This window comes from Erythrolamprus reginae, chromosome 9 (assembly GCF_031021105.1).
Source record: "Erythrolamprus reginae isolate rEryReg1 chromosome 9, rEryReg1.hap1, whole genome shotgun sequence".
NCBI classification, from domain to species: Eukaryota; Metazoa; Chordata; class Lepidosauria; order Squamata; family Dipsadidae; genus Erythrolamprus; species Erythrolamprus reginae.
The window spans coordinates 8,373,558-8,400,126 of NC_091958.1; the positions used below are offsets into that span (position 1 = coordinate 8,373,558).

The following is a 26,569-nucleotide window of genomic DNA, read 5'->3' on the forward strand; positions in this document are numbered from 1 at the left end:
TGAAAATTCAAAACAATGTTCTTTATAATGAAAATTCACTTAAACTAAGCCCTCTTTTGGTATAGCAAAGAGCACTCGTCTCCAAACAAACTGGTAATTTGTACAAGTCCCTTATCAGTTCTGTGATACTTAGCTTGCAGCTGTGAGGCAATTCACAGTCCTTCTTCTTTCACAAAGTGAAACACACTTTGCTCTGGTTTAGTTTCAAAGCGAGGAAAAATCAGCACACAAAAGGTCAAAGTCAGTAAAGCAGTCACGAAACACAACGATCAGATAATCCTCCACAATGGCCAAACCCACAGGCTGCTATTTATAGCAGCCTCACTAATTACCACAGCCCCACCCAACCTCAGGTGGCCTCATTTTCTTTGATAATAATCTCTCAGTTGTTGTTGCCTATGCATTGCTCTCCACATGCGTGGCTGTATCATTAACTCTTGTTCTGAATCCAAGGAGGAGATAGATAATTGATCTCCTTCTGAGCTGTCTGCCCCACTCTCCTCCTCCCTGTCACTCATGTCTTCTTGGTCAGAGGAGCCTTCATCATCAGATTCCACCGGGGGCAAAACAGGCCTGCAGTATGTGGATGTCTCCCCCACATCCACAGTCCTTGGGGCAGGAGCTGGGCCAGAGCTAACCACAACACACATATATATATACAGTGATCCCCCGATTATCGCGAGGGTTCCGTTCCAAGACCCCTCGCGATAATCGATTTTTCGGGATGTAGTGGTGTGGAAGTAAAAACACCATCTGCGCATGCGCGTCCCTTTTTCCATGGCCGCGCATGCGCAGATGGTGTTTTTACTTCCGCACCTGGGAAGACCCAGCAGCTGAGGAGCTGCCTGCCTGCCTGCTTGTCCGCCGCTTTTCAGCTTGTCCGCCGCTTTTCCGCTTGTCCGGCCGCCGCTTTTCCGGCCGCCGCTTTTCCTCCGCTTGTCCGCCGCTTGTCCGCTTTTCCGGCCACCGCTTTTCTGCCCGCCGCTTGTCCGCCGCTTTTCCGCTTGTCCAGCCGCCGCTTTTCTTGTCCGGCCGCCCTTGTCCGGCCGCCGCTTGTCCGGCCGCCGCTTGTCCGCCGCTCTGGGAGTTGAAGACCCAGGGAAGGTTCCTTCAGCCGCTCACCAGCTGATCTGCTCGGCAGCGCAGTAGCAGCGAGGAGCCGAAGATGGGGTTTCCCCGTTGCCCACGCAAAGGGGAAACCCCATCTTTGGCTCTATATAGTCTGTGTGTGTACGTGATTTTTTGTCACCCTGGTATATGGAAGGAGCATACAGCTTCCCTTTTACCTCTCGGCCCCATCAGGGGCCTTATTCCAAAGCAGATAAACTTTTTATAACCAACAACTATAATCTATAAGTGTGACATATTGTTGCTGATAATGAAAAGGAAGGGAGACTACTATAGATCTATTTTGAGCGTATCTGTCTTGGAATATGGCCCCTGGTGGCGCAGAGAGGCAAAAAGGAAGCTGTATGTTCCTCCCCTACCCCAGGGTGACTCGACAAAAAAAAAATCACACATAACCCTTCCCTGGTACAAGCTGATATGGAGGCGAGTCTATAGCCTAGAGGCTAAGGCCCGTGCCTTACAAGACAGAGGCCCAGATTCAAATCCCAGTAAGGGTATGGCTGTCTGATGAGAGCAAACAAGCTTGAAACAGATCTATAGTAGTCTCCCTTCCTTTTCATTATCAGCAAAAATATGTTACAGACACACACGCACACATATATGTATATACACACACACAAATATAGTACAGGTTCCTTCGATTTTCGCGGGTTCGAACTTCACGAAAAGTCTATACCACGGTTTTTCAAAAATATTAATTAAAAGATACTTTGTGGTTTTTTCCCCTATATCATGGTTTTTTTCTGCCCAATGACATCATATGTCATCACCAAATTTTTGTCCGCCTTTAATAAAAAATTTTTTTTTTAATATACTTTAATAAATCAACATGGTGAGTAATAATCTAAATGGTTGCTAAGGGAATGGGAAATTGCAATTTAGGGTTTTAAAGTGTTAAGGGAAGGCTTGTGATACTGTTCATAGGCAAAAATAGTGTACTTACTTCTGCATCTCTACTTCGCGGAAATTCGACTTTTGCGGGCGGTCTCGGAATGCATCCCCCGCGAAAGTCGAGGGAACACTGTATTATATATAGTATTAATATTAATATTTCTTGGTCAGTATGTCTTCAGCTTCAAGTGATATTCATCCCCAAGCCATTTTCCAGTAAATCCCCCCTCCATTCCCTCCTCCATTTTTAAAAAATTCCTGCTAACCATTATAGCCTCCTCAGAGCTGCTAATATTTTCCTCTGGTGTGTGAACATTCCCTTCATAATGACCTACATTTGGAGAGTAAAAGTGCTATTAGTTTAGAAGTAACAAGCATTCTGGGTTTTATGCCCCTGGAGAGAGGCAATTGCAGAGCGAGTCTTAACATAACAGAAAATGAATCAAAGAGCATTTGGCAATGCGCTTACAACACCGAGCAGGGAGGTAGTGGCATGGTTTGGTTTTCAGGCAGTGATCGTTGGTTGGAGATTGAGGTCAGCAGCCATCCATCCTTTCCATGGTAAATGCAATGTTTGTGGGTCTTTGCTGCTCTCAGGTTTCATTTTTCATTGTTAAAAGACTTCTGAACAAACATCCCTGCAGTTTTATTTAGTTATTTCTTTCTTCCTCCTCTCTTGAGAAATACAATATTTTTTCCATGCCAGCAGATGGCACAAAAGTCCTTCATCCATTTAAAACAGAACAGAAACAAAGATACTACTCATTCTAAAGAATGGGGAGAATTTGTATTGTCTGACCTAAACTGCACCCCCCCTCCCTCCCCCCTCTCTCTTTCACACACACACACAAAGAGGGAGGGAGGGAGGGAGGGAGGGAGGGAGAGACTGAAGTATGTATAAATCTGCCAAAATCCATTTTATTGGTTCATTCCATTTTATTGGGTCATTCCAATTTGTGCTCCAATTCGGACTCGGAGGAGGATCGGTGGATGCCAGAATGCACAGGCTCATGGTTAGAAGGGACCAACTGCGCAGATATCATCGGAGATAAGGGAGAACACCTGTGGCTGAGACAATTAGGCTAAAGGGGTTGCTAATAAATTACCAGTGTTGCAGAGAGCGCATGTGGGAGTTTATCTGTTTGGAGAAGGATACATCATGTTTGCTTTGTTCCTGGACTTTCACTGACTTTTTGGGATATTTCATAGCTAAGTAAATCTTGCGGACTCACTTGAAGAGGTTTGGCTGTGACACCCTCATAGCTGCTCTTATCTGCTCTGTTTGTTTTTGTCTCTCGCAGCTTTCAAGGACTGTTATCTGTGTGTGAGCTAATTTGCTAGTTTAAAGTGCGTGTGCACAGCTTTATTTTGGATAAACTGCTTTTTTGTTTACAACAGCATGTGTGTTTGAATTTACATTCCTGACTTAATTGGGGCTCGTAACATGAAGCCCGGCATAACATATAGTAGACATAACAATACAATAAATACAATTAATTTTTTTAAAAAAATTCTAAAACATTTAAAAAAAACATTCATTAACATTCACCCAATAACTTACGCTAAAAACATTTGTTGGTCAGGTGGAAGATCTAATTACCCCAGGCCTGGCGACAAAGATGAGTTTATAAACTCTTTCGGAAGGTGAGGAGGGTTGGGGCAGTGCGAATCTCCAGGGGGAGCTGATTCCAGAGGGACGGCCCCCCCACGGAGAAGGCTCTTCCCCTAGGTCCCACCAACGAGCATTGTTTGGTTGATGGGACCCTGAGGAGACCAACTCTGTGGGACCTCACCGGACACTGGGATTCGTGCGGCAGAAGGCTGGAGATTTGAGAGGGAATTGGAGAGGGAAGGCGAACTGTTGACGTCTTCCTTTGCATCATCGTTCAAAGATTTGTTTCTTAATTTTAGCATTCTTCCAACGTTGCTGTCTTATTAACAAGTGTGGCCCAAAGAAGACTTGTGCTGCTCCTTTCTTACATTCACGTCCAGACTGCATAATTTGCGTATAAGAACTTTGAAACTCTTATCAAGAGATGGGTTCTGGTTTACCTCGCTGTCAGTTCGCTCCTTGATGCGCCGCACTGGAACATGGGCATGTACAGTGCTAAAAAAAATACTGTTTTTTGCTGCAAGCCGCCCAGAGTCCTAAGGCGCGTCTTATACTCTGAAAAATAGGGCCGTTTAACGGATTGTTTTCTCTTTCCTTAATACCCACAGTATCTGCAGTTTTGCGATCAAATCATCCTGATGGAAGATGGGAAGATATTGGAAAGTGGTACCCACACGCAGCTGTTGAAAGCCAATGGCCGTTATGCTCAGCTCTTTTATAACCAGCGCTCCGAAGATGCCTTTGTGGGTTTTAGTTCTCCAGACTTATTTTGTGCTGCTTCTTATTAGCATCCTCAAAGTTAGTTCTCTGGTACTGGTGAAAGCTTTTAGAAGAATTTTCTTCTGACACAGCCTGGAATGTGAAGCCTTTTGATGCATTTTACCAGCAACCATTGTGTAGATAGATACATTCAACAGATTGGACAAACATTTGTCTGAAACTTCATAGTAGGGGATTGGACTAGAAGACCTCCAAGGTTGATTCCAACTCTGTTACTCCTCTTCTCTTCTCTTTTCTCTTCTCTTCCTTCTCTTTTCTCTTCTCTTCTCTTCTCTCTTCTCTTCTTTCCTTCTCTTCTCTCTTCTCTTCTCTTCCTTCCTTCTCTTCTCTTCCTTCCTTCTCTTCTCTTCTCTTCCTTCTCACTTCTCTTCTCTTCCTTCCTTCTCTTCTCTTCTCTTCCTTCTCTCTTCTCTTTTCTCTTCTCTTCTCTTTTCTCTTCTCTTCCTTCTCTTCTCTTCTCTTCTCTTTTCTCTTCTCTTTTCTCTTCTCTTTTCTCTTCTCTTTTCTCTTCTCTTCTCTTCCTTCCTTCTCTTCTCTTCCTTCTCTTTTCTCTTCTCTTCTCCTCTCCTCCCTTCCCTTCCCTTCCCTTCCATTATTCAGTTCTGTTCTGTTTTATTCTATTCCATTCCATTCCATGGATGTGATTCACACAATCAGTATCACAGGAAATACTGTGACACTTTCCCGCATGCATTGTGATATTCCAGGCATGTACCAAAAGGACAGAGTTTGGGGCTCAATCCCCATCAAGAGGCAGGCAACACCTTCTAGTGAATGCAAAGATGACAAGGGGCAGAGAGAGGGTTAGGCAGAAAGGCACAGCTTTAGAGATAATCATATGCAAAAAAAGGGGCTTATTAGAATAATGTGGGTAATAGCCGATCCAGTTACTGTTGAATCTCAACTTTCATAAGACCTAGCTAATATAAATAATGGCAATGTATGATAAGTCTGGATGGCTATACATTGTGCAGTCTAATGGATGATATTTTTGGCCCAGTTATCAAGAATAGAATAGAATTTTTTATTGGACACGCAATGAATTTGTCTTTGGTGCATACACTCTCAGTGTACATAAAAGAAAAGATATGTTCGTCAAGAATCATAAGGTACAACACTTAATGATAGTCTGGGTACAAATAAGCAATCAAAACATATTAGGAAGCAGTCAATATAAATTGTAAGGATACAAGCAACACAGTTGAATAAAATAGAATAGAGTAGAGTAGAGCAGAGCAGAGTAGAGTAGTGTGTATAGAGTAGAGCAGAGCAGAGCAGAAGAGAATTTTATTGGCCAAGTGTGATTGGACACACAAGGAATTTGCCTTAGTGCATATGCTCTCAATGTGGCAAGAAAGGCCTTAAAATGGGACAAAGCTCCATTAACAAATGTCTCAAATCGTGGGCTCAATTACAGCCATAGGTCGAGGACAATCTCTTTCTGTAAGTCAAGGAGAATCTGTATCTTGTTGAGCTTGTGGGCTTCCAGGAGACATCTGCTTAGATGATGATGATGATGATGATGATGACGATGATGATGATGATGATGATTATTATTATTATTTATTAGATTTGTATGCCGCCCCTCTCCGTAGACTTAGATGTTGTAGATAAGAAGCTGTTGGACTAAACTGATTTGTGGTTGAATAAACAAGGGTATTTTTATATTCTTAACAGATGAGGAAAAACTATCAGGACTTAGAACAATCAATAGTCTTTAGAAACAACAGCTAAAATAACTTCCTTGGGTCAATGACATTATTCCTCCAAAATCAGATGCTGGAGTAAAAACAAGAACAAATAGGTGTTATCCTGAAGAAAAGTTTATGGGGTGTTCTATGGGATGGGGAACGATGACCCTTTTATGACTTGTGAATTTCAATTCCGAGAATTCATGTTAGCTCAGGAATTCTGGGAGTTGAAGTCCACAAGTCATAAAGGGAGTCATTGTTTCTCCAGCTCTGGATTAAACAAAATGTTGTATATGATTTAGCTGGGCATCTTCATTCTCAACTTTTTTTAAAAAAATATTTGTTTACTTTAGATTGGAGACAACCAATTTCTTTCATCATCAGACGAATCAATGAAAAAGAAAGACATCCAAGATCATGATTCACACATCTCTGCCGCAGAAATGATAGTTTCTGGTAAAATAATTTCCTTCCTCGTTTTTAGTTTTAATGATCGCAAGCATCCGTTTGACTCTCCCTTCACTTTTCATCTCTGATACAGATATTAAGAAAGATCTTGAAGAAGGAACAAGCAGAAGTAAGTTTTTTCTTCCGCAATTAATTTTTCAGATCTCACTGTTAAACCCTATAGAGTAGAAAAGCACCAAGGTTTCTTTAGATATCTGCTTCAAGGTTAGACCTTGGTATTTTTGAGGTCAAATTAATGTTGCAAAGTCAGTGTAAAATAACAATGCATTCCCTGCACACACAAATAGAAACATAGAAACATAGAAGACTGACGGCAGAAAAAGACCTCCTGGTCCATCTAGTCTGACCTTATAATATTTCCTGTATTTTATCTTAGGATGGATATATGTTTATCCCAGGCATGTTTAAATTCAGTTACTGTGGATTTACCAACCACGTCTGCTGGAAGTTTGTTCCAAGGATCTACTACTCTTTCAGTAAAATAATATTTTCTCATGTTGCCTTTGATCTTTCCCCCAACTAACTTCAGATTGTGTCCCCTTGTTTTTGTGTTCACTTTCCTATTAAAAACACTTCCCTCCTGGACCTTATTTAACCCTTTAACATATTTAAATGTTTTGATCATGTCCACACTTTTCCTTCTGTCCTCCAGACTATACAGATTGAGTTCATGAAGTCTTTCCTGATACGTTTTATACTTAAGACCTTCCACCATTCTTGTAGCCCGTCTTTGGACCTGTTCAATTTTATCCATATCTTTTTGTAGGTGAGGTCTCCAGAACTGAACACAGTACTCCAAATGTGGTCTCACCAGCGCTCTATATAAGGGGATCACAATCTCCCTCTTCCTGCTTGTTATACCTCTAGCTATGCAGCCAAGCATCCTACTTGCTTTTCCTACCGCCCGACCACACTGCTCACCTATTTTGAGACTGTCAGAAATCACTACCCCTAAATCCTTCTTTTCTGATATTAGATTGACACTCTCCCTTCAATTTTCATCCCGCAAGGTTTTGATAACCATGATGATACAGACTCTAAGAAAAGTCATGAAAATGGAACAAGCAGAAGTAAGTTTCACTTGGTCTTCTTGAGTGATTAAATCCCCAAATCTCACTATCAACCACTATCCAGTAAAAAAACAGGGGTTGACACTGGCCCGCCTAGAGTCCTCTGGCAGTGGGGCGGCATATAAGCTGTTCTGTCAGGCTCTCTGGCAGACTCCTCCCAAAAATTCACAGGTACAAATTTCAGACACACACATGTTTGAAAATTCAAAACAATGTTCTTTATAATGAGAATTCACTTAAACCAAGCCCTCTTTTGGTATAGCAAAGAGCACTCATCTCCAAACAAACTGGTAATTTGTACAAGTCCCTTATCAGTTCTGTGATACTTAGCTTGCAGCTGTGAGGCAATTCACAGTCCTACTTCTTTCACAAAGTGAAACACACTTTGCTCTGGTTTAGTTTCAAAGCGGGGGAAAATCAGCACACAAAAAGTCAAAGTCCATAAAGCAGTCATGAAACACAATGATCAGATAATCCTCCACAATGGCCAAACCCACAGGCTGCTATTCATAGCAGCCTCACTAATGACCACAGCCCCACCCAACCTCAGGTGGCCTCATTTTCTTTGATAATAATCTCTCAGTTGTTGTTGCCTATGCATCGCTCTCCGCATGCGTGGCTGTATCATTAACTCTTGTTCTGAATCCAAGGAGGAGCTAGATAATTGAGCTCCTTCTGAGCTGTCTGCCCCACTCTCCTCCTCCCTGTCACTCATGTCTTCTTGGTCAGAGGAGCCTTCATCAGCAGATTCCACCGGGGGCAAAAAAGGCCTGCAGCATGTGGATGTCTCCCCCACATCCACAGTCCTTGGGGCAGGAGCAGGGCCAGAGCTAACCACAAGAATAAGCCTAAATACGGTAAATAAAAAAGCACCCAGGCTTCTTTAGATATGTGCTTCAAAGTTAGAACTTGGTGCTTTAAAGGCCAAATTAATGTTGCAAAGTCAGTGTGAAATAAGAATGCTCCCCTCTCCCCAAGTATTAGCTTGACTCCCCCTTCCCTTTTCATCTCCCGAGGTTTTGATGAGCCTGAGGATACAGAGACTAAAACAGATCTTGAAGAAGGAAAAAGTAGAAGTAAGTTTTGGTTTGTCTTCCTGCGCGATTAAGTCCCCAAATGTCACAGTAAACCCCTTTGGAACACAAAAGCATCAAGCTTGCTTATAAAATTGCTTCAAGGTTACACCTTGGTACTTTTGGGATCAAATTAATGTTGCAAAGTCAGTGCGAAATAAGAATGCTTCCCATACACACACCTACAAATATTAGCTTGACTCTCGCTTCAATTTTCCTCCCACAAGGTTTTGATAAGCCTGATGATGGAGAGACTAAGAAAGACCTCGAAGAAGGAACAAGCAAAAGTAAGTTTCACTTTGTCTTCTTGCATGATTAAATCCCCAAATCTCACTGTCAGACATTGAAGATGACGATTCACGCATCTCTGCCACAGAAATGAAAGTTTCTGGTAAAATAATTTCCTTTCCCCTTTTTTATTTTTAATGATTGCAAGTACAGTGATACCTTGTCTTACAAACTTAATTGGTTCCGGGACGAGGTTCTTAAGGTGAAAAGTTTGTAAGACGAAACAATGTTTCGCATAGGAATCAAAGGAAAAGTGATTAATGCGTGCAAGCCCAAAATTCACCCCTTTTGCCAGCCGAAGCGCCCGTTTTTGTGCTGCTGGGATTTCCCTGAGGCTCCCCTCCATGGGATAACCCCACCTCTGGACTTCTGTGTTTTTGTGATGCTGCAGGGGAATCCCAGCAGTGCAAAAACAAGCACTTCGCTGGCAACGGAAGTCCGGAGGTGGGGTTTCCCAGCAAAGGGAGCATCAGTGAAATCGCAGCATCGCAAAAACACCGAAGTCCTCGAAACCCCACCTCCGGACCTCTGTGTTTTTGCGATGCTGCGATTTCACTGAGTCTCCCCTCGCTGGGAAACCCCACCTCTGGACTTCCGTTGCCAGCAAAGCACCCATTTTTGAGCTGCTGGGATTCCCCTGCAGCATCACAAAAACACGGAAGTCCGGAGGTGGGGTTTCCCCTGGAGGGGAGCCTCAGGGGAATCCCAGCAGCACAAAAACGGGTGTTTCGCTGGCAACGGAAGTCTGGAGGTGGGGTATCCCAGCAGCGGCGGTGGTTTGTAAGGTGAAAATAGTTTGTAAGAAGAGGCAAAAAAATCTTAAACCCCGGGTTGCACAAAAAGTTTGTATGACGAGGCATTTGTAAGACGAGATATCGCTATATTAATTTGACTCTCCCTTCACTTTTCATCTCCCAAGATTCTGATGAGCCTGATGATATAGAGATTAAGAAAGATCCTGAAAAAGGAACAAGTACAAGTAAGTTTGACTTTGTCTTCCTGTGCGATTAAATCCCCAAATCTCACTGTCAATCCCTGTGGAGTAAAAAAAAACAACTCCCAGGCTTCTTTAGATATCTGCTTCCAGGTTAGATCTTGGTACTTTTAAGGTCAAAGTATTACAGTGATCCCTTGATTTTCGCGGGTTCAAACCTCGCGAAACCGCTATACCACGGTTTTTCAAAAAATATTAATTAAAAAATACTCCGCTGTTTTTTTTCTATACCACGGTTTTTCCCACCCGATGACGTCATACGTCATCACCAAGAGTTACTTCTCTGTCTCTTTCTCTTTCTTTCCTGTCATTCTCTGCTTCAATCATTTTCTCATTTCTCTTTTTTTCTCCCTTTTTCTATCATTTTTCTCTCTCTCTACCTTCCACTCTCCCCGCTCTTGCTCTCTCTCTCTTTCTCCCTCTCTCTCTCCCTCTCTGTGAGAACACCTGCCCCACCTCTCCTGCAGCCCCCTCGCTTATAGCTGGGACGAAAGCGCTCTCAGCTAAGGGACTGCAGGAGGGGCAGGGCAGGCATTCTCAAAGCGCTCAGAGCGGCTACCGGCCAAATGAGGAGGATGAGAAGCCGTAGCCGCCAGCGCTGCTGCAGGAGGACCCGTGTCCCAAGAAAGCCGGTGAGAGGGGTGGATCCGGCGGGCGGGCGGTAGCGACGAGGGGGCCGGAGGCGCTGGGGGGGCAGGGGCAGCCGACATTCAAAACAGTCTTTGCCGGCCTCCGCACTTTCGTCGCTCCCCGCCCCCAACTTCAAGCCCGGCTCCTTGCGCTGCCTTGAAAAAGGGTGCGTGGGGGTAGTTTTTGGCTGTCCATAGCCAAAAATTGTGGTTTTACTTCTGCACTGCTATTTCGCGGAAATTCGACTTTCGCGGGCAGTCTTGGAACGCAACCCCCGCGAAAATCGAGGGAACACTATATTGCAAAGTCAGTGTGAAATAGGGATGCTTTCCACACACCCCCACACAAATATTAGCCTGACACTGTCCCTTCTCTTTTCATCTCCCAAGATTTCGATGACCATGATGATACAGAGACTCAGGAAGACCATGAAGTAGGAACAAGTACAAGTAGGTTTCACTTTGTCTTCCTGTGCGTTTAAATCCCCAAATCTCACTGTCAACTTTTGTGGAGTGCAAAAGTACCCAGGCTTGCTTGGATATCTGCTGCTGGTTAGACTATGGTACTTTTGAGGTCAAATTAATGTTGCAAAGGCAGCGTGAAATAAGAATGCCCCCCCAACACACACAAATATTAGCTTGACACTCTCTCTCCAATTTTCATCCTCCAAGGTTTTGATAAACCTGAAGATACAGAGACTAAGAAACACCTTGAAAGAGGAACAAGCAGAGGTACGTTTGTTTTCCTGTGCGATTAACTCCCCAAATCTCACTGTCAACCCCTGTGGAGTACAAAAGCACCCAGACTTCTTTAGATATCTGCTTCCAGGTTAAACCTTGGTACTTTTGAGGTCAAATTAATGTTGCAAAGTTAGTGTGAGATAAGAATGCTTTCTGCCCCCCCCCAAAAAAAAAATTAGCTTGACACTCTCCCTTCAATTTTTATCTCCTAAGGTTTTGATAAGCCTGATGAAACAGAGATAGATCTTGAAAAGGGAACAAGCAGGAGTGAGTTTTAATTTGTCTTCTTGCCCGATTAAACCCCTAGATCTCACTGTCAACCCCTGTGGAGTGCAAAAGAACCCAGGCTTGCTTAGATATCTGCTTCAAGGTTAGACCTTGGTGCTTTTGGGGTCAAATTAATGTTGCAAAGTCAATGTGAAATAAGAATGCTCCCATACATACAAGTATTGACTTTACCTTGACTTTGTTGTGGTTTGCTCTGGCCCAGCTCCTGCCCCAAGGAATGTGGAGGTGGATGCAGGCGAAACATCAACATGTCATAGGCCTGTTTTATTGCCGACAGAGTCAGGTAGTGAAGTTTCCTCGGAAGAAGAAGGTGGGGGGTGACTTGGAAGAGGGGGTCTTGGCAGACAGCTCAGGAAGCCAATCTCCATTATCTTGGGTAGATTCGGATGATGAATTGATAGACCCACGTATGCGTAGAGTTATGCATAGGAGAGAACAACTGAAGAACTATTACAGGCGATAGAGAATCCACCAGTGGTTGGGTGGGGCTCACATAATTATAGCAGCTGATATATTGGCAGCATGCGGGCTTAGCAGCGTGGAGTTTATCTGATCGTAGTTGTTGGGAGTCACGGAGTTTAAGAAAAGAAATCCTTGTAAACAGTACTGGTTTATTGCTGATTTATTGCTTGCCTTGTTATGGGACTGTAATCCATTACTGCCTTGTTTATACAAGAAATCCCTTTGAATTCTAAAATGGAGTTTTGCTTCTCTTTTGTTGCGATAAAAAACATTTACTGGAATTGTACTGCGTGTGTGTGTCTGTTTCGAACCAATTTCCTTTTCATTGGAGGCTTGTCCTAGAAGCCGGCAGAACAGACTTTACCTTCACTTTTCATCCCCCAAGGTTTTGATGAGCCTGATGAAACAGAGACTAAAAAAGACCTTAAAGAAGGAAAAAGCATAAGTAAGTTTCACTTTGTCTACATGTGCGATTAAATCCCCAAATCTCACTGTCAACCCCTGTGGAGCGCAAAAGCACCCAGGCTTCCTTGATTATCTCAGGGACCGCCTTCTGCTGCACGAATCCCAGCGACCAGTTAGGTCCCACAGAGTGGGTATTCTCCAGGTCCTGTCGACTAAACAATGTCGCTTGGTGGGACCCGGGGGAAGAGCCTTCTCTGTGGTAGCCCCCGGCCCCCTGGAACCAACTCCCCCCAGAGATTAGAATTGCCCCCATCCTCCTTGCCTTTCGTAAGCTACTTAAAACCCACCTCTGCCACCAGGCATGGGGGAATTGAGATGCTGTTTCCCCCTAGGCCTTTACAATTTTATGCATGGTATGTCTGTATGTATGTTTGGTTTTATAATAAGGGTTTTTAACTTTTTTAATATTGGATTGTTATATGCTATTTTTATTACTGTTGTTAGCCATCCCGAGTCTACGGAGAGGGGCGGCATAGAAATCCAATAAATGAATGAATGAATAAATAAATAAATAAATAAATAAATATCTGCTTCAAGGTTAGACTTTTGAGGTCAAATTAATGTTGCAAAGTCAGTGTGCAGTAAGAATGCTCCCCCCCCTATACAGTAGTACCTCTAGATACGAGCTGCTCCACATGCGAGTATTCCAAGTTACGAGCCGTGACGTGAGTGAAATTTCTGTTCGACACCCGAGCTCAAATTTGGGATACGAGCCAAGCTTCCACTAGGTGGCGCAAGCATCCCCTTGCTTCCGGTTATCTTGGCGCGAAAAACAAAGTCTAAAGGCATTTGTTTGAGATGCGAGTTGATCGACTTACGAGCTCGGGTCTGGAACGAATTAAACTCGTATGTCGAGGTACCACTGTAATTATTAGCTTGACTCTCCCTTCACTTTTCATCCCCCAAGGTTTTGATACGTCTGATGATACGGAGATTAAGAAAGATCTTGAAAAAGGAATAAGCAAAAGTAAGTGTCACTTCATTGCAGAATTAAATCCTCAAATCTCACTGTCAAGCACTATGGAGTACAGTGAACTGTCCAGAGTCTTCTAAGAGTGGGACGGCATATATGCCTAAATAAATAAAAAGGCACCCAGACTTGCTTAGATAATTGCTTCAAGTTTAGACCTTGATGCTTTTGGGGTCAAATTAATGTTGCAAGGTCAGTGTGAAGTGAGAAAGATCCCCCCCTATAAGTATTAGCTTGACTCTCCCTTAACTTTTCATCCCCCAAGGTTTTGATGAGTCTGATGATACAGAGAGTAAGAAAGAGCTTGAAGAAGGAATAAGCAGAAGTAAGTTTCATTTTGTCTCCTTGCCTGATTAAATCCCCAAATCTCACTGTCAACCCCTGTGGAGTGCAAAAGAACCCAGGCTTGCTTAGATATCTGCTTCAAGGTTAGACCTTGGTGCTTTTGGGGTCAAATTAATGTTGCAAAGTCAATGTGAAATAAGAATGCTCCTATACACACAAGTATTGACTTTACCCTGACTTTGTTGTGGTTTGCTCTGGCCCAGCTCCTGCCCCAAGGAATGTGGAGGTGGATGCAGGGGAAACATCAACATGTCATAGGCCTGTTTTATTGCCGACAGAGTCAGGTAGTGAAGTTTCCTCGGAAGAAGAAGAAGGTGGGGGTGACTTGGAAGAGGGGGGCTTGGCAGACAGCCCAGGAAGCCAATCTCCATTATCTTCGGTAGATTCGGATGATGAATTGATAGACCCACGTATGCGTAGAGTTATGCATAGGAGAGAACAACTGAAGAACTATTACAGGCGATAGAGAATCCACCTGTGGTTGGATGGGGCTCACGTAATTATAGCAGCTGTTATGTTGGCAACGTGCGAGCTTAGCAGCGTGGAGTTTATCTGATCGTAGTTGTTGGGAGTCACGGAATTTGAGAAAAGAAATCCTTGTAAGTTTTGCCATGTCTGGAACAAACAGTATTTGTGCCGAACTGCACAGTACTGGTTTATGGCTGATTTATTGCTTGCCTTGTTATGGGACTGTAATCCATTACTGCCTTGTTTATACAAGAAATCCCTTTGAATTCTAAAAGGGAGTGTTGCTTCTCTTTTGTTGAGATTAAAAAACATGTACTGGAATTCTACTGCGTGTGTGTGTCTGTTTTGAACCACTTTCCTTTTCATTGGAGGCTTGAACTAGAAGCCGGCAGAACAGACTTTACCTTCACTTTTCATCCCCCAAGGTTTTGATGAGCCTGATGAAACAGAGACTAAAAAAGACCTTCAAAAAGGAAAAAGTATAAGTAAGTTTCACTTTGTCTACATGTGCGGTTAAATCCCTAAATCTCACTGTCAACCCCTGTGGAGTGCAAAAGCACCCAGGCTTGCTTAGATATCTGCTTCAAGGTTAGACCTTGGTACTTTTGAGGTCAAATTCATGTTGCAAAGTCAGTGTGAAATAAGAATGCTTTCTCCATCGCAAATATTAACTTCCATTTTCATCTCCCAAGGTTTTGCTGATAAGCCTGATGATAGAAAGACTAAGAAAGATTTTGAAGAAGGAACAAGCAGAAGTAAGTTTCATTTTGTCTTCTTCCACGATTAAATCCCCAAATCTCACTCTCAACTCCTATGGAGTACAAAAGCACCCCGACATCTTTAGATATCTGTTGCCAGATTAGGTCTTAGTACTTTTGAGGTCAAATTAATGTTGTAAAGTCGGTGTGAAATAAGAATGTTTCCTTACAGTCACCCACAAATACAGTGATACCTCATCTTACAAACGCCTCGTTATCATAGTTCCCTCTAAGCTGAGCAGTGAGCAATCGCTCACTTAAAAATCATAATCAACTCAGAGTTTTTCAAACCTGCCCAGAAGCCGAGAGGGAAAGATTGAGAGGGAAGGAGAGAGAGAGGAAGAGAGGAAGAGAGAGAAACAGATAGAAAAAAGAGAGGAAGGAAAAGAGAAAGAAAAAGAATGGGAGTAAGGAAGAGAATCAAAATCTAGTTTGAAAGTAGCTCAACTTTTTAAGTGGCATTTTGATATTGATAGAGTTGCCCTATTATGAGCTCACTGTTATAGACACACAGTACAGTATTTTATTTTGAAATTCTCTGAGGCAAAACAGGGTGGGTTTTTTATTTGTTTGTTTGTTTGTTTATTTATTTAATATTTCTGTGCCGCCCAGTCCCAAAGGGACTGCTGCTCAGACACTACACTTTTCCGCCCACCCCCACAAAAAATTAGAGGGAACACTGCTCGTTATACAAACTTTTTGAGATACAAACCCGGGGTTTAAGATTTTTTTGCCTCTTCTTACAAACTATTTTCACCTTACAAACCCACCGCCGCCACTGGGATGCCCCACCTCTGGACTTCCGTTGCCAGCGAAGCACCCATTTTTGTGCTGCTGGGATTTCCCTGAGGCTCCTCTCCATGGGAAACCCTACCTCTGGACTTCTGTGTTTTTGTAATGCTGCAGGGGAATCCCAGCAGTGCAAAAACGGGCACTTCGCTAGCAACAAAAGTCCAGAGGTGGGGTTTCCCAGCGAGGGGAACCTCAATGAAATCGCAGCATCGCAAAAACACAGAGGTCCACAGGTGGGGTTTCGAGGCAAAAGGGGTGAATTTTGGGCTTGCACGCATTAATCACTTTTCCATTGATTCCTATGGGAAACATTGTTTCGTCTTACAAACTTTTCACCTTAAGAACCTCGTCCCGGAACCAATTAAGTTTGTAAGACAAGGTATCACTGTATTAGCTTGACACTCCTTTTACTTTTCAACTCCCAAGGTTTTGATAAGCCTGATCGTACAGAGAGTAAGAAAAACATTGAAAAAGGAACAATCAGAAGTAAGTTTCACTTTGTTTTTCTATGTGATTAAATCCCCAAATCTCACTGTGGAGTGCAAAAACACCCAGGCATGCTTAGATAATTACTTCTGGTTTAGGCCTTGATACTTTTGAGGTCAAATTATTGTTGGAAAGTCAGTGTGAAATAAGTATGCTCCCCCTCCCCCGTCATCAAATTGTAGTACACACCAAATAGTTGATGTACATTGTTGTGATTCAGCCTGAGGCTGCTCAGGGACCAGTTGTGTCTCTGCTGGCTCCATGCCCGGAGGAGGATGACAGCGAAGAGGAGGGGGCGGAACAGTCGGATGGGGGAGAGGAAAATCAGGAATGGGATGAAGGAGAACAGCATGAGAGCCCCGGGGGGGGGGTTTCTCCCCAGCCAGTAGCTTGGAGTCATTAGGTGATGACGCACAAGCTGTCATTGACATGCGACAGAGACGTTCAGATCAAAGAAAGGAGCAATTAAAGAAGTATTATCAGCACTGAATTAGGAACAGCTGGGTTTGGGTGTGGTCCTCCTTAGCAGGGTTTAAAAGGCAGGCAAGCCCTTGAAGCCATGTGGAGTGTTATCAGTTTGGAGTGGCGTTATCCTGTCTTGTTTCTCGGCGTCTCTGTTCCTGGCTTGTGGCCCAGCAGTTTTGGAAGACCCGTGGGAGGTGTAGGTCTGCTATCTACAGCCTAGGCTTGGCAGCAAGAATCCTGTATTGCTGCATGGACTTTTGCCTTCGTGGATATATCTGAAGATACAGCATTTTCCTGTTTGTAAGGACATTTTCTGTTACCTGTGTTTTTCTTGAATTTTATAAAACTGCCTTTGCCTTTTACCAGTGTGTCTGGCTTCTCTTTTTGGGTTGGTATTGGCTTCTGTAGTGACCCAGACAGAACATACATAAGCAAGGTATTTATTTTGCTAAAGAAGTAGTGGAAGAATAGCTTGTTTCATGTTCATCTCTGTAACGATTCTAGAAACAAATTATTTTGTCTGGACAACCTCCTTCGTAGAATTTACTTGTAGTAAGGGTGTTCTAACTCGGGAACCTTATAGCTGGTCATGTGGCCAACATGATATCACCACCAAAGTGGTACCTGTTTATCTACTTGCCTTTGCCTGCTTTTGAACTGCTAGTTTGGCAGGAACTGAGCTGAGGACGGGAGCTCACCCCATCTGTATTGCTTGGGTCTCAAACCTGGGCTGCTGGCTTTGCAGATGACAACCTCAGTGTCTTAACCACTGAGCCATTATGATCCTCCACTAGAAAGGCTTACCATATCTCCTCAAATATATTTAAGGATAGGCATGCCAGAAGGTGCTTCCCCCAAACTGAATGGAAGTTCTTGGAATGCATTTTTTAAAAATTCAAAATTAAGTAAAAGACCACAGAGAGGGGCCTGGTGAATTCTTTGTCTAAAAAGTTCCAAAGGAGAGGAGGAAGTAGGAGGAGGAGAAGGAAGAAGAAGAGGAGGAGGAGGAGAAGGAGGAGGAGAAGGAGAAGGAGGAGGAGGAGGAGGAGGGGAGGAGGAGGAGGAAGAAGAAGAAGAAGAAGAAGAAAAGAAGAAGAAGAAAAGGGAGAAGGAGAAGGAGAAGAAAAGAAGAAAAGAAGAAGAAGAAAAGGGAGAAGGAGAAGAAGAAGAAGAAGAAGAAGAAGAAAAGAAGAAGAAGAAGAGGGAGAAGGAGAAGAAGAAGAAGGAGAAAAGGGAGAAGGAGAAGAAGAAGAAGAAAAGAAGAAGAAGAAGAAGAAGAAGAAGAAGAAGAAGAAGAAGAAGAAGAAGAAGAAGAAGAAGAAGAAGAAGAAGCTCAAACTCCAAGCTAAATCAGCCCCTTGGGGCAGTTTTCTTTTTGACCTGCCCCTCCTTTGTTCACAATCAAACGAGGAGAATAAGAAAATCAATTGGGTTTTGCATCCCAGCTGCTGGCAGTATTGATCACTTCAGGTAAATCAATCTCCCCTCCAATTGCATTCTTGTCACGGGCTTCCATTCATTCAAGAGCCATTAGAGATACAAAAGGAGCATTTTCCATATGGCTTCATCGCGGGGGTAATGGCGGGGCATGGGGGAGAGGCCCTTGCGAAGCTGCAAACGTTCATTTGAGTAACTGGGCTCAACCGACGTCCAACTTTGCTTGGAAATGCATGAGAATTGTCATCCCTGGGTAAGTGTGTGAATAAATGCTTCGTGATTTCTGCCGCAGCTCCTGAATACCAGCTGATTCAAAAAGAGGAGAAGGCAGAAGGTTCGATCAAATGGGAAACCTACTACACTTATATCAAGTCATCTGGAGGTACATGCCACAACCGGTTGCACAATTTCTGAAATGCATTTGTTCATGGTAAATTTCTGCAAAGGTCATAGAGGCATGTGGGCTAGGTGTGCGTATGCATGGACAGACAAACACACCTGTATTATATACAGTGGTACCTCATCATACGAACTTAATTGGTTCCAGGAGAAGGTTCGTAAAGTGAAAAGTTTGTAAGATGAAACAATGTTTCCCATAGGAATCAATGTAAAAGCAAATAATTCGTGCAAATCCTTCAGGAAAATCTCAAACTTTAGAAGGGAGGCGAACAGAGGGCAGGGAGGAGCAGCTAAAGGGGGCGGGTGGAAGAAGTAAGGCTAGGCTAAAGGGTGAGTGGGAAGGAAGAAAGGCAAGGGGAGCGCCTCTCCCTTTTCTTTCTTCAAAAGACACAGTTTCAGTGCCTTTGCAAGCATGCAAAATCTTTACTCCTCCAAGCTGCCCCTCCCTTTTCTTTCTTAAAAAGACATCATTTCAGTGCCTTTGCAATCATGCAAAATCTTTACTCCTCCAAGCTGCCCCTCCCTTTTCTTTCTTAAATAGACACCGTTTCAGTGCCTTTGCAATCATGCAAAATCTTTACTCCTCCAAGCTGCCCCTCCCTTTTCTTTCTTAAAAAGATACCGTTTCAGTGCTTTTGCAAGCATGCAAAATCTTTACTCCTCCAAGCTGCCCCTCCCTTTTCTTTCTTCAAAAAAGGGGGGGAAAAGAAACCCCTTCATCCCAGCAGCAGCTGCTTGGGTTCGTAAGGTGAAAATAGTTCGGAAGAAGAGGCAAAAAAATCTTAAACACCGGGTTCGTATCTTGAAAAGTTTGTTAGAAGAGGCTTTCGTAAGATGAGGTACCACTGTATATATAATATCTGGATATGATGGCATAATGTGCCAAAGACACATGGTGGGAATTGAAATCAACTTGGAAAAATTGATCTTCCGAATACTTTTGGGACTGATTTAGAAGCCTTGATAGCTTGATTTTGAGGTCAAGTATTTAATGCCCTACAAGTAACTTAGCATTTTGCTTTTTCTTTCGTTGCCTTGCAAAAGAGGCATCTGCCTTTCATACAAATGAAATGCATTATTTGCATACAAATCTAATTAATAAATTAATAAATAAATTATAGAAAAAGATGAAGAGATTCTGGATGAAGTGTGCAAAACAGCAGCAAAGATGATGAGGGGACTGGAAGCTAAAACACACAAAGAACAGTTGCAGGAACTGGGCATGGCTAGTCTAATGAAAAGAAGGACAAGGAGTGACATGACAGCAGCTTTCAGATATTTAAGGGGCTGCCATAGACAAGAGGGAGTCAAGCTCTTCTCCAAAGCACCAGAAGGCAGGACAAGAAGCAATGGGGAGAAATTAATCAAGGAGAGAAGCAACCTAGAAATAATGGTATAGAGCAGGGATAGGCAAAGTTGGCTCTTCTATGACATGTGGGCTTCAACTCCCAGAATCCCTGAGCTAGCATGATTGGCTCAGGGATTCTGGGAGTTGAAGTCCACAAGTCATAGAAGAGCCAACTTTGCCTACCCCTGGTATAGAGTCTCTTGTTTCAGCAGGGTATTGGACTAGAAGACCTGCAAGGTCTTGAGAGAGGTGGGGGTAGGGAGGGAGGGAGACTGACTCTCTCGGGCCTTGCCCTTGAGCTTCAGATTATCTCAGGGACCGCTTTCTGCCGCACGAATCCCAGCGACCGGTTAGGTCCCACAGAGTTGGTCTCCTCCGGGTCCCGTCAACAAAACAATGTCACTTGGCGGGGCCCAGGGGAAGAGCCTTCTCTGTGGCGGCCCCGACCCTCTGGAATCAACTCCCCCCAGAGATTAGAATTGCCCCCACCCTCCTTGCCTTTCGTAAGCTCCTTAAAACCCACCTCTGTCATCAGGCATGGGGGGACTGAGATACTCTTTCCCCCTAAGCCTTTATAATTTATGCATGGTATGTTTGTTTGTATGGATGTTTAGTTTTACAAATAAGGGTATTTTAGTTGTTTTTAGTATTGGATTTGCATGATGTTTTTTATTACTGTTGTTAGCCACCCCGAGTCTACAGAGAGGGGCGGCATACAAATCCAATAAATAAATAGATAGATAGATAGATAGATAGATAGATAGATAGATAGATAGATAGATAGATAGATAGATAGATTAGATAGATAGATAGATAGATAGATAGATAGATAGATAGATAGATAGATAGATAGATAGATAGATAGATAGATAAAGTTCAGCTGCTAGCTCTTCGTCTTAAGTGGTTCATCTTAAGTGGTTCACTGAGTGTGAACTCAGCCTTCATTTCCTCGGGAATGCAACCTGGTTTGACATCCCGTGTCTACACTTGCTTCTAGGTCTCCTACTGTGGCTTGGCATCGTTTTTCTCTTTCTTCTGATGATTGCCAGCTCAGGCTTTAGCAGCTGGTGGTTGAGTTTCTGGTTAAAGCAAGGATCGGGGGTAAGTAAGTGCCATTTGGCATCAAAATATCATTCCATTGATATCAGGGTATGCCCTACCTTCATAATCTAAAGGCACATGGACTCCAACTCCCAGAATTCCCTGGTTTATGTGGTCCTCTACCTGCCTGTGATGGCAAACAAAAAAAAGTAAAGTAAGACTTCATGAAGTTTGGAAGTTGGAACTCCATTCCAATGTTGTAGCTATCTCTTAAACGTATATCTTTTCCTTTATCTATATTTATACATTAAATACATTATATCAGGTATACCTACTATTGTAGGCATATTATTTATTTATTTATTTATTCTATTTTCTATGCCACCCTTCTCCTTAGATTCAGGGTGGCTTAAAACATGTTAGCAACAGAGACAGCATATTTTTTATTTTTTTATTTTATTTTTTATTTATTCATTTGTCCAATACATAAATACATAGGAAGAAAATAGACATGTGATAATATAAAAAGAGGGTGAAGGTGAACTTAGAGGAGAGGATATATGAAAGGAAGAGAATATATAAGATAGGTGAAAAAAAAGGAAAGACAATTGGACAGGGGACGAAAGGCACACCAGTGCACTTATGTACGCCCCTTACTGACCTCTTAGGAACCTGGAGAGGTCAATCGTGGAGAGTCTAAGGGAGAAGTGTTGGGGGTTAGGGGTTGACACAATTGAGTCCAGTAGTGAGTTCCAAGCTTCGATAACTCGATTGTTGTAATCATATTTTTTACAGTCAAGTTTGGCGCGGTTCGTATTAAGTTTGAATCTGGTGCGTGCTCTTGTCTTATTGCGGTTGAAGCTGAAGTAGTCATTGACTGGTAAGACATTGCAGCATATGATCTTGTGGGCAATGCTCAGATCGTGTTTTAGGCGTCATAGTTCTAGGCTTTCTAGGCCTAGGATTGTCCTCATTTTACCCACCTCAGAAGGATTTTACCCACCAATCCGGGTCCTCATTTTACCCACCTTGGAAGGATCGAAGGTTGAGTCAACCTTGAGCCGGTGATGAGATCTGAACCACTGACCTACAGATCTAGTCAGCTTCAGTGGCCTGTAGTACAGCACTCTACTTGCTGTGCTGCCCCACCTCTAATGCTGCCCCCTTCCTCCTATTTTTATCATCTGGGTCTACCACCTCTAACTTTCAATTTTTTTCGAAATTAGTTGCTATATCCTTCTTGACCAAGATAGATATATAACCGAGGAAAAGCATTTCTTCTTTGTTTGCTTCAAATCTGCTCTTCAGAACACAACTTGTAACCATCCTCAAAACAAAACCTGTGATAAAGGCAGCATCACCGACAATCCTCGGCTCCATTTCTACCAGCTGGTCTTTGGGATGAGCCTGGTGTCCATGATTGTCCTGAGTTTCATCAAAGCTTACAGTTTCACTAAGTTGACCTTACGAGCCGCCTCCAACCTCCACAACATCATGTTTTACAAGGTATCACTAAACTTTGATTAACCATCATGGTGATTCCATTTTTATTTTATTTTATTTTATTTGATAGGGCAAAGGAAGCAAAGTTAATTTTATAAACCTAATTTGTGTGTGTATGTATGTCAGAAAATGCCCAATGTCCAATTGGGACATTGGAAAATGTCCAATGCCCATCAGGCATGAACAATCAGACCTACATTTGTAGCATTCAAGCAAGCTACTTTATTGAAGTATGCCCATTCTACAGGAATCTCCCCATCGCTAGTTTTTACCTGGGAAAGACCACATAAGGTTCAAGGACAAGGGGGGCAGGAGAGAGAACCTGCCCTCTTGTGTTTACATAACAATTCCAGATATTGTCCCTCTTAAGCCCTGCTTCTCAACCAGAACAGTTGCTCCCCAACAGGGCTTCAGCAATTATTCAATGCACTGTGCCTTAACATAGTGTGTACCCATAAGCAGTGTTCTCTCTAAATTTTTTTTGGGGTGGGCGGAAAAGTATAGTGTCTGAGCGGCAGTCCCTTCAGGACTGGGCGACACAGAAATAATAATAAAATTTCCCTCTCGGCTTCTGGGCAGGTTTGGAAAACTCTGAGTTGATGATGATTTTTAAGTGAGCGATTGCTCACCTGCTCAGCTTAGAGGGAATTATGCCCATAAGTCACAATCCAATACTGCCCATCAGAGACTTTGGGATGGAGGATTTGCTTATTCCAAAGTGGGTGACTAGTGAGGATGCAACAGGCCTTCTTGGTTGTGGCTGTCATTTGCAGAACAATCTGTCCCTGCAAGTAACAATGGTCCTTACTCTACAGGTCTTCTGAATACAGGTCATTTGCCAGGGATAATTGAATAGCCCCTTCTGTAAAGGTTTCTCTTTGACTTAGTTGCATCTTTCTCGGAATCTGCTGGGATTGGCTTAGATTCTAAATATTAATGATAGGTGATAGACAGACAGACAAACAGACAGCTAGACAGACAGATGATAGAGATGATAGGTAGGTAGGTATGTAGATAGAGAGAGAGGGGGGGGGGAAAGAGAGATAGATAGGTGATAGATAGAAGATAGACAGACAGACAGATATGGAGGGAGGGAAGTATGGGCGGGAAGGCAGGCAGATAGATGATAGACATGTGGAAGATGGATGGATGGATGGATGGATGGATGGATGGATGGATGGATGGATGGATGGATAGATAGATAGATAGATAGATAGATAGATAGATAGATAGATCATATCTATCTAGATATCATCTATCTATCTATACACCCATCCATCCATCTTCTATCTGTCTGTCAGACAGATAGACAGACAGGCAGATATGGAATATAGCACAGACAAGGAGGTCAGGTCTGGATTTTTCCTCAAAGCCAAAAGAACATTTCTACGGAAATCTCTCACATTCATTGATTCAATTATAAAAACTAAACAAAAAAACCCACAAAACCTTAGCAAAGATTATAACTTTTTGATGAATTTCAGAAATCAAGTTTCAGGCAAGATTTGTGGCCTGAATCCACTTACAGCTAACAATCTGGTACTAGGAAGTAGTTTTCTTCCAAGTCAATTAAATTCTCTGTTGGATATTGCTTTCCAGCAAAGGATCTGGTTGGAATGTTCTCCTCAAATTATGGCTGGCTTTGCAGACTGGGTTGATAGGGCTCGGCCATCTGTTAAATGCCACCCGCTTTCTAGTTACATAAACTTCATCTCCCAGAATTTCCCAACCTGCTTAAACATAAGTAAGAATTCTGGGAATTGAAGTCCTCTAACCTGGAGGTCACCTTGTGTTTGTTGCATATTGTAGTATTTTTATTTATTTATTTATTCTTTGTCCAATATACAATACATATGGAAGAGAATAGACATTAAGTAATATATATAAAGATAGAAAGTAAAAAAGAAGAGAAGTAGATGGGAGGGAGAGAATATATATGATATAAGAGATAGGGAGAGAATATATATGATATATATATTATAGATAGATAGATAGATATAGATATAGATATAGATATAGATATAGATATAGATATAGTTATAGATATAGATATATAGATAAGGAGAGAATATATATAATATATGAGATAAGGAAAGACAATTGGACAGGGGACGATAGGCACATCAGTGCACTTATATACGCCCCTTACTGGCCTCTTAGGAACCTGGAGAGGTCAATCGTGGAGAGTCTAAGGGAGAAATGTTGGGGGTTAGGGGTTGACACTATTGAGTCCGGTAATGAGTTCCACGCTTCGACAACTCAATTGTTAAAGTCATATTTTTTACAGTCAAGTTTGGAGCGGTTAATATTAAGTTTGAATCTGTTTTGTGCTCTTGTGTTGTTGCGGTTGAAGCTGAAGTAGTCGTTGACCGGAAGGACGTTGCGGCATATGATCTTGTGGGCAATACTTAAATCGTGTTTTAGGCGCCGCAGTTCTCTTTTCCCTCCTCCCCCCATAACACCTATCCGCTTATTTACAGATCTTGAACAGTCCAATGAATTTCTTTGATACCAATCCCACCGGCAGAATTATAAACCGTTTCTCTAAGGATATGGATGATGTGGATACGCAATTGCCCTTTTATCTCGAGAACTTCCTGCTGCAGTTTTCCGGGCTCCTGGCCATCTTTACCATTGTCACCGTTGTCTTTCCTTACCTCCTCATCGGCATGGCTGTGCTAACCATCATCTTCATTCTGCTCTTCCAGTAAGTGGGATTTCTCTGCATGGGTGTGGCGAATATTTTATACATAGAGGATTGAGAGCAGCAGCACTTATACATCGCTTTACATTGTTTTAATATAGCCCCTTCTAGGTGGTTTACAGAATCAGCCTGTTGCTCCCCAACAATCTGGGTCCTCATTTTAGCCACCTTGGAAGGATGGAAGGCTGAGTCATCCTTGAGCTTGGTGAGATTGCAGGCAGCCAGCAGCCAGCAGAAGTAGCCTGCAGTACTGCACTCTAACCACTGCGCATATGGCACATATGATCATATGATAGATGATAGAGAGGGTAGATAGATAGATAGATAGATAGATAATGCAAGGTAGGTAGGTAGATAGATAGATAGGTAGTTTGGTTGGCTGGTTGATGGGCAGAGATAGGTAGGTAGGTAGGTAGGTTGATGGGTAGAGATAGATAGATAGATAGATAGATAGATAGATAGATAGATAGATAGATAGATAGGTTCATTGATTGATGGGTAGAGATAGCTAGGTAGCTAGCTAGCTAGGTTGGTTTGATGGTTGGTTGGTTGATGGGTAGAGATAGATAGATAGATAGATAGGTAGGTAGGTAGGTAGGTAGATAGATAGATAGATAGATAGATAGATAGATAGATAGATTCAATGATTGATGAGTAGAGATAGCTAGGTAGCTAGGTTTGTTTGATGGTTGGTTGGTTGATGGGTAGATAGCTAGATAGGTGATAGATAGATAGATAGATAGATAGATAGATAGATAGATAGATAGATAGATGGGTGGGTGGGTGGGTGGGTGGGTGGGGTTGGGTGGGTGGGTAGGTAGGTAGGTAGGTAGGTAGATAGATAGATAGATAGATAGATAGATAGATAGATAGATAGATAGGTAGATAGATAGAAAGACAGGTAGGTAGGTAGGTAGGTAGGTAGATAGATAGATAGATAGATAGATAGATGACAACTATACAGACAATGGATGGATGAACAGACCACATACCTGCATTTCATCACAGTATTTTTCAGAGCACCATCCAAGACCTCAAACGAATTGAGAACCTCAGCAGATCTCTGTGGCTCTGCTTGATCACCTCTTCAATCCAAGGTCTTAGTACTATCCATGCCTTCAACAAGACAGAGGACTACATAAAACGGTACGTTTCCTGCCTGGGCCCAAATCACGCTGTTGTTGTTGTTGTTGTCTTTTTCCCCCCCCTCCCTTTTTCGCTACCCATCTCTCCACTCTTAAGTATGGCTGTTTTGCTATTTTTCCACCCGAGC

At 42.7% G+C, this 26,569-nt stretch overlaps 1 protein-coding gene across 1 annotated transcript in view; it reads left to right on the forward strand.

Moving 5' to 3' along the window:
• The window catches only part of LOC139172477 (ATP-binding cassette sub-family C member 12-like), an 82,184-nt gene that overhangs the window by 30,639 nt on the left and 24,976 nt on the right, over positions 1-26,569 (forward strand). Inside the window, exons 14-30 of the mRNA XM_070761625.1 lie at positions 4,240-4,374; positions 6,644-6,679; positions 7,547-7,640; positions 8,657-8,716; positions 8,941-9,000; positions 9,921-9,980; positions 11,015-11,074; positions 11,297-11,356; positions 13,488-13,547; positions 13,816-13,875; positions 14,099-14,121; positions 17,839-17,897; positions 18,589-18,683; positions 21,046-21,149; positions 22,398-22,595; positions 25,073-25,299; positions 26,305-26,442. Of these exons, the coding sequence (XP_070617726.1) occupies positions 4,240-4,374; positions 6,644-6,679; positions 7,547-7,640; positions 8,657-8,716; positions 8,941-9,000; positions 9,921-9,980; positions 11,015-11,074; positions 11,297-11,356; positions 13,488-13,547; positions 13,816-13,875; positions 14,099-14,121; positions 17,839-17,897; positions 18,589-18,683; positions 21,046-21,149; positions 22,398-22,595; positions 25,073-25,299; positions 26,305-26,442 (1,529 nt within the window). The remainder of the gene's footprint in view (positions 1-4,239; positions 4,375-6,643; positions 6,680-7,546; positions 7,641-8,656; positions 8,717-8,940; positions 9,001-9,920; positions 9,981-11,014; positions 11,075-11,296; positions 11,357-13,487; positions 13,548-13,815; positions 13,876-14,098; positions 14,122-17,838; positions 17,898-18,588; positions 18,684-21,045; positions 21,150-22,397; positions 22,596-25,072; positions 25,300-26,304; positions 26,443-26,569) is intronic.